The following is a 7,974-nucleotide window of genomic DNA, read 5'->3' as shown; positions in this document are numbered from 1 at the left end:
CCACCGCCCTCAAACTCAGACTCAAGGAAGTCGAAAACGATGCCCTCAGACTTGCATGTCAACACATCCAGAGACGCATTCGCAGTCTTGAGATTCAGCTTCTTCCTGCTTCTTTTAGCACTGTCTGCAAAACAGTTATATGAACTGTTGCCGAATGGAACACGACCGAGGTCGGTCGCCTGCCAAGCGCTTTTGCTAGCGCTCCCCCCAGCAGCGTACCTGCTACAGATTTACCTAGAGAAGAAGCTCAGCCAGCTGCACAGCCAGCACAAGCTGAAAAAGTATTACCCATCCCCGAGCCCGCCACCATCTACAAACGAAAGACCCGTAAGGGAACTATCGTACATGGAGTGATGAAGACCAGAGCTTCTAAAGGAAAGAAGCGCGAGGTCATCGACCTCACCGAATCCCCCGACGTCATTACAGTAAAACAACTGCAGTTCTCCCCAGATAATTTCGTATGTCGCGTCTGCAAGAAACTCGGGCATCGCCACAAAAACTGCCCCGAATACTACTGCCGTATATGCCAGGCTCATGCGCCTGGTCACTTCTCTATCTACTGCCCCTATGCTCCAAAGAAGGAGCAATTCCCGTTGGTTTACTCCAACGACGGCTTTTACGAGGCTTTAGCAGTATGGGAAGCGAGAAAGGATGAAGAATTCCTAGTGGAGTTAGACAGAGCGAATGCTGAGTACAACGCACGCCATCAAGACGAGGAATTAGAATTCCAGAACGCTGACGCAGATGTCGTCTACTACGCTCATATGGATGAGTACATCAACCAGGACGATTAATGTCGAAGTCGGTGACTTTGACCATAATAACGGGGTAATGTTACGATAACATTCACTTCTAGCATTTCTTTTCTCATTACGTACTAAATGGGCTGTCCGTACCTTTCTCTTATCCAAGCGGGCTGTCCGCCCTATCTCTTATCTCTTTCCAAGCGGGCCGTCTGCCCTATCTTTCTTATCATGATAACACATTCACAAGCTCCGCTTGAACATTACCTATATAGACTGTACTATGCACGATTGTATTCCTTACTTTAATCTACTGGGTTTTACCTGGAACATTCCTTCAACAAGGTCTCCAACCTTGTTGTCTAAGAACTACGATTCTAAGAGAGTCAGCGACACTCGTCTTAGCCTAGATCCTTGATCCTCTCATTCGAGAGAAGACCCTCGTCTATCAGGCCCATTGCCGACTGTCCATCCGGACTTTGATAGCACAACCGATCCCAGTTGTAACATTAAATACATCAAAATTAGTGGTCTATTTAAACCTTTTTTACAAAATTTTCAACATTTTTCTTGCTGAAAAAGTCTTTCATGCTTCCAGTGCAAGTATGTACCACACTACAATCCAAAAAATGGAGTTATCTCATACTATTATTGGTAGGATGCCCCGGTGTAACGAGACAACAATTGCCGGACACTACACGAAGTAAGTAATCAGCAATATAAAATGTTGTGGTCTTGCACAGCCTAGTCTGCTATACTTGTAGACAAGTGCATTCGACCCGAGGGGTTAGCTATCTGGTATTAGTCTGTAAGTAGTGGAATGTCAAGTGATCAAAAGTCCAAGCACAGGAAACAAAGTCCGAAGGTATAATCACGAGTCCGACACCAAAGTGTTGGGTCCGATGTTTTCGGGTTAGCGGACTAGCGGGTTTCGGGTGCAGATTCAGCAGATTATGGAGAATGGCGATAGTGAGTGTTGGGAAAGCGAGCAGTATGCAGAATATTGATAATGACAGGTGTTTTCAGATAGAAAGAGCAGTAATATTCGCAATAGCAACTAAGAACTACAAAATATTGGGTTTGACCACAAAGCATCGGGGAATGGCTCCCCACTACTTGGATGATGGATAATGCTCGAGGTCAGTCCAATATATATGTAAGTATGTAGAAATGCAGAACCCGTAGGCGAACATAGTGGCAGAATATTTTGGATCCGAAGTACATGTAAATAAACATGAGGCGCTGTGGACTATGGGAAAACATGTAATAGCGCTGGCTACGATGTGAGTAATATGCGAGATAATAAACTACGCACCTAGTGTGGCTAGCAAGACAAGACGGGACACAGATAGGACAAGTGTGCAGGAAAATATTGGGTCCAATGCGGCCGAAACGTTGGGTCTGCTAGTCAAAGTGTCGGGTCCGCTGTCAAAGTGTCGGATTGAGTAGGAAGTGATTATCGTGCGACAGGCATTGGACATAAATTGTGAATCAGCTGAATACGAGCCTAGCGTGAGCTCGAGTGCTACACCGGGTCATGTCTCCCTCACATTTGATGGGTGGACTTCAAAAATCATGACATCATACCTGGCAATCACAGCACACTGCATCTTGCAAGAATAGAAACTCTGCTCTAAACTGATGGCATTCTCTGAGGTGGAAGGAAGTCATAGCGGTGTAGAGACTCGTGCCTCACATTGTGTGATATGGCAGTTTTCACTAGGGAGTACATGGCACGAACTTGTAGCATCACTCTGCATGCTATCTGCAGCTATCCCTATATGAGGCGCAGCTTTCCCGCACAACATGCGCGCACACTCCCGCGCTTCATGATGTATATGCGCGCGCGCTTTCCCGCGCTTGAGCGCCCTATAGCGCCAGCCATCTGGAAGCATCCATCCACTGTCCACCAAGTTCTCTAGTGCGTGTATTTCCATTTGCCCTTATTTGCATATCATACCACCTTTATTCTTATCATGGACCCTTACTTACATATATCTTTACATACCTCACTCGGTAGTGCTTCGGCTCCGCATGACAGCGCTTAGGCGCCGTATATAAGCGCCAGCAGTACATAATATTACTCACCGAACTCACTTTCCACTTTACCTCCCACTTACCCACTTACTACCTAGCAGAATATAGTTGCAATCTATTCCTTGGCACCTCACACTCACATCTCTGGTCTTGCATCATATCACCACTTAAGCAAACTCAATCTTACTCTCTCATTTCCGCTCACGCGTGTGCGTGCACCTTCGCTTTCCCGCGCCTTGTACGCGCCTTCACTTCCTGCGCCTTGCGCGCACCTGCGCTTTTCCACACTTCGCATCAGCCAACCAGCAGCGCCTACTTCTAGATCCTTGCTGCACTCGCTTCCCCTTTAGGGTCGAACGCACTTGTTGTCTCAAGTATAGCAGACTAGGCAACGCGCGACCTCACAACATTTATAGATACAGTCAGGAGCTTCATTTGTTCCTCTCAGTATTGTTGTTTCTACAGCAGTGAAAATTTGGGAGAAGAACTGTATAGTGTGATGAAAAATTTTAACATTCGCAACAAGGTAATCTATAGTTTATGCTTGATGTCTGCACCATGGCTGACTCTCTCTTCAGATACACAATATCACCTCCGACAATGTAACCGTCAATGACAAAAGTATGCGGATAGTCAGTAGCAAACTCGAGGCTGATAAGATCAATTTCGTCGCAGCGGAGCAACACTCTCAGTCAGCTTTGAATTGTTGTTTTCATGTACAAATTTTGCTAATATGCCTTCTACAGTTGTTTTTCGCATGCCATTGCCCTTGCTGAACGCAGGTTCCTGGCCAAACTTTCGCCTGCACTCAAGAAGACTGTCAAAGGACAGCCCGCAGATTTGTCATCTCACATAGTATCTGCTGAGTTTGATGACGAGGATACAGGGGAGGAAGTCGAAGAACTTGCACGAGAAATGGAGACTGTTATTGCTGAGCTCCCTCAGGCTTCATATTCCCAGCAAGCTAAGCTTGTCACTAGGCTTCTTCTGAAAGTTTGCGGATTCATTGCAAAGGTCCGTCTATCATGCTTGTCTTCTACAATTGGCACTGACATATGTAAGCAGGTCCGCCGGTCACCGCAAGCCAAGAAATACTTCAAGAAATGTTGTATAGATGCCATAGGTAATGACACCCTTGAGCTTTTGCCTTATCGCAAGACACGTTGGGGCTCTTGGCATGGTGTTATCACTTGCTTACTGGTACTTAAGAAGGTAAGAAGGCATGTCTGTTTTCAGTATCCTAGTACTGAGTTGTGTTATTCGTTAGGCTGTCAAAACCTTCCTGAACATGGCTGATGATTCCGAAGATGTTCCAAAAGTCAACAAAGGTCAGCCAAAGTATGAAAAGTATAAGCTTTCCAAGGAGGAATGGAAGCTACTTACTCTCATTCACGAGGTATTGGCAGAAGCTGCAAAGGTTCAAGAAATGTTCTCGGCCGAGTATTATCCCACAATTTGGCAGATCCTCCCATCATATGAATACCTCCTTGCCCAATGGCATGAGTTTTCAGCTGACCCCAGAATGATTACTCTATGGCCAGCTATTGAGGCAGGGATTGAGAGCCTCAAAAAATACTATAACAAAACTGACAATTCTCCTGCGCACGTGGTTTTGATGTGTAAGTACCTAATGACAGATCATCAAACTGTTATAGTACTGACAATCACAAAGATTTAAATCCTTGCCTCAAGGATGAATTCTTCGTGGTTGCATGGACAGTGGACGGGCAAGAGCAAGCACTTGCTACCATGGAGAAAGTGGTCAGTTCAGCCCTTCCTTCACATGGATCATTGATATTGACTTGACAAGAATATAGTTCAACAAATACCAAAAGTCCTACTATGAATCTACTTCTAATTCGACCTCATTCACACCCACACCCATTTCACACACATCATCCAACAGTCTGATTGCAAGAGCCACAGAACACCATCATGTACAAGAGAAAGAGACTATTCAAGATCAGCGGGCAGAGCTCAAAACTTATCTGTCCAAAAATTTACTTTGCATTGATGAGAGTCTATCACCTGAGCATCAAGCTGAGCTCATCCTCGCATGGTGGCAGGTACTACTGTTGATTTGTGACTCCTTTCTTGTGCTCACAGTAAATTTCTCAGGTTAATGCTGTTTGCTATCCAGTGCTGAGTCCTATTGCACTCGACTTTTTGCCTATCCAAGGGTCTTCTGTCCCTTGTGAACGTGCCTTTTTGGATGCTGGGCTCACAGACATGAAGTGGTGTGCTCCCCTCCTCCCAAAAAACTTCGGTGACATCCAAACTGTCAAGGGCACTTACAAGAAGGAGTGGAGGCACCAAAAAGCGGAGTTGGCTGCTCAGTGGACAGCACAGAAGAAGTGCTTGATGGACGATGCAGCGCAGGAGGTGCAGAAACACAATTCAGAATAGCAATCTCCAAGTAGTAATGAAAATTTTATTGTGGCATTGATTTTTGGTTCAGAACCGGTCCGAACCTGAACAGAATCACATAGAACCAGTCCGTCATCGAACCAATAGTCCAGGTTAGGGTCCAGCAGAAATGCATATTTAGTTAGTGGTTCAAGTTCAGGTTCAGATGAGATGTGTGTGAACCGGACTTGAACCGGTGAAGGTGAGGAATCTTGACTGTGGGTGAAAACACTAAAAGAAGGGGGCTCTACAGCAAGACCTGGATACGAGAATACAACTCGACCCAAAGGACAGCTACTGAGAGAAGTTCCTCGCGAATAAGGTGGAGGAAAACTCTGTCAACTAGATGGGCGCTGGTAGGTGCGAGAAGATAACGCGCACAAAGGCGCATGTGAGGCACACGTGAGCGATGCGAGGGCGCGAGAGATGCGAGGGGCGCGCGCGTATGCAGAAGCGCACTTATGAGTGATAAGGGATGTGGTTTCAAGTATAGTAGAGGCACGAGCTGTAGCAGATGGAGAAGTATAATCTGATTTCAAGTACTAAGGTGCACTATACAACTTGCAGTATACTGGGATAAATGGGGGGAAAAGTAGTAACTGAAGTAAAAAGAACTTCCCTCTATTTAAGAAGGGAGATAGCGCTATGCGGCACTTCCGAGCGCGGTACCGAACCGAGTAACCATATCAACTCTAAATATAATCTAAAGTCTAAGATAGACTTTCTGTATGTAAGCGCGGGGATCGAACTGAGTGCACGTCAATTCAGTGAAAGAGATAAGAATAATGCACCAGTAAATCAGTGAGGACTTAGGACGGACGGATGGACAGGTAGGCGCAAGAAGACCTAAGGGGAGGCGCACTGTAGAGACTCATGCCTCTCATTGCATGATATGGCAGTATTCACTAGGGAGTACATAGCACGAACTTGTAGCATCACTCTGTGTGCTATCCACAGCTATTCCCTTACGAGGCGCAGCTTTCCCATGCAAGGCGCAGCAAGCGCGCACAACTTCCCGCGCTTTACGATGTATATACGCGCGCGCTTTCCTGCGCTTGAGCGTCTCTAGTGCGTATGTTTCCATTTCTCTTATCTGTGTATCATTGTAGAAACAACTATACAGAGAGGAACAAACAAAGATGGCTCCAAACTGATATATTTGTGTTGTGGTCTTTGCACTGCCTAGTCTGCTATACTTGCCTGACAAGTGCGTTCGACCCAGGGGTCTGCGGTCTGGGAATAGTCTTGGGGGTAAGTGAGTGATGTGAGATCAATAGTCCGAGCGCGGGAAATAATGTCCGAAGGTATAATTACGATGTCCGATGCAAAAGCGTCGGGTCCGATGTTTTCGGGGTTTCGGGTTATCGGGTTCGGGTTCGGGGTGTCGGAAACTAATAGTAACACTATAGCGAGCGTCGGAAGAGCGAGCGGTGTGCGCAATAATAACAATGACTGATACGGATAATGAAAGAGCGATGATATTCGCAATATCAACTAAGAACTACAAAATATCGGGTTTGACCACTAAGCGTCGGGGAACTGCTCCCCTCTACTTGGATAATGAATAATGCTCGAGGTCAGTCCAATATATATGTAAGTACGTAGAAATGCGGAACCCGTAGGCGAAAGTAGCGGCGGAGTATTTCGGATCCAAAGTACATGTAAATAAACATGAGGCGCTGCGGACTATGGGAAAACATGTAATAGCGCTGGCTACAACGTGAGTAATGTGCGAATTAATGAACTACACACCTAGTGGGGCTAGCAAGACGGAACGGGACACGGATAGGACAAGTGCACGGGAAAACATCGGGTCCGATGCAGCCTAAACGTCGGGTTGGCGGGTTAGCGTCGGATAACATCGGGAAGTGATTAGCATGTGACGGGTATTTGACGTGTACTGTAAAATAGCTCGATACGAGCCCAGCGCCAGCTCGTGTCCTACATCATTCCACCTTTATTTTGGACCCTTACTTACATATAGCTTTACATACCTTACTTGGTAGCGCTTCGGCTCCGCGTGACAGCGCTTAGGCACCATATATAAGCGCCAGCATTACATACTATTAGGAACTTTCGAACTTTGGACTTTACCTCCCACTTACCCACTTACTACCTAGCAGAGTATAGTTGCAATCTATTCCTTGGCACCTCGCACTCACATCTCTTGTCTTGCATCATATCACCACTTAAGCAAACTCACTCTTACTCTCACTTATTTCTGCTCACGCGCGCGCGTACCTTCGCTTTCCCGCGCCTCGTGCGCACCTGCGCGCTTTCCCGCGCTTCGCATCAGCCGACCGGTAGCGCCTTCGGCGCGCACTACTAGATCCTTGCTGCACTCGCTTCCCCTTTAGGGTCGAACGCACTTGTCGTCTCAAGTATAGCAGACTAGGCAACGCGCGACCTTACAACATTTACAGATACAGTCTGGAGCATCATTAGTTCCTCTCGGTATTGTTGTTTCTACAGCGCAAGTGCATATAAGGTGCGCGAATGAGGCGCGTACGTAGGGCGCACACATGGGAGCGCGTATGACTGATCCTTCGGATAAGAGCTGGAATATGTAAGGAATATGTGGTTCATAGGGCCGTATGTCCGGCATTGAGAGGCGCAAGTCTCTACACCGGACCACAGCAACTTTACTCATACTTATGGGGATGGGCAACGCCCATAAACAAAGTGTGACATTATGTAAGCACAATGCTACCAAACATGATGGCTGTTAAGAACGTGCTCAAGGGTCGGATCCGAAGGGCTTGGCTTCAGCTCGTGCGCTGCACCCCTT

At 46.6% G+C, this 7,974-nt stretch overlaps 2 protein-coding genes across 2 annotated transcripts; both read left to right on the top strand.

Annotated features, from left to right (window-relative positions):
• Window positions 1–4,098: 4,098 nt before the first annotated feature.
• Window positions 4,099–4,398, top strand: HD556DRAFT_1206934 (uncharacterized protein; the record flags this gene model as incomplete). The annotated part of the gene is made up of 1 exon (XM_041296491.1): window positions 4,099–4,398. A coding segment is annotated over one exon (300 nt), but the record flags the coding sequence as incomplete, so codon positions are not given.
• Window positions 4,399–4,913: 515 nt separating this feature from the next.
• Window positions 4,914–5,075, top strand: HD556DRAFT_1190235 (uncharacterized protein; the record flags this gene model as incomplete). Its single annotated transcript, XM_041296152.1, has 1 exon — window positions 4,914–5,075. A coding segment is annotated over one exon (162 nt), but the record flags the coding sequence as incomplete, so codon positions are not given.
• Between the last annotated feature and the right edge of the window lie 2,899 nt (window positions 5,076–7,974).

The sequence above is a fragment of the Suillus plorans genome, assembly GCF_016647745.1.
Source record: "Suillus plorans strain S12 chromosome Unknown HD556scaffold_5, whole genome shotgun sequence".
Lineage (NCBI taxonomy): Eukaryota > Fungi > Basidiomycota > Agaricomycetes > Boletales > Suillaceae > Suillus > Suillus plorans.
Note: the sequence above shows the minus strand (reverse complement) of the source record. Positions and strands in the feature narration are given on the sequence as shown.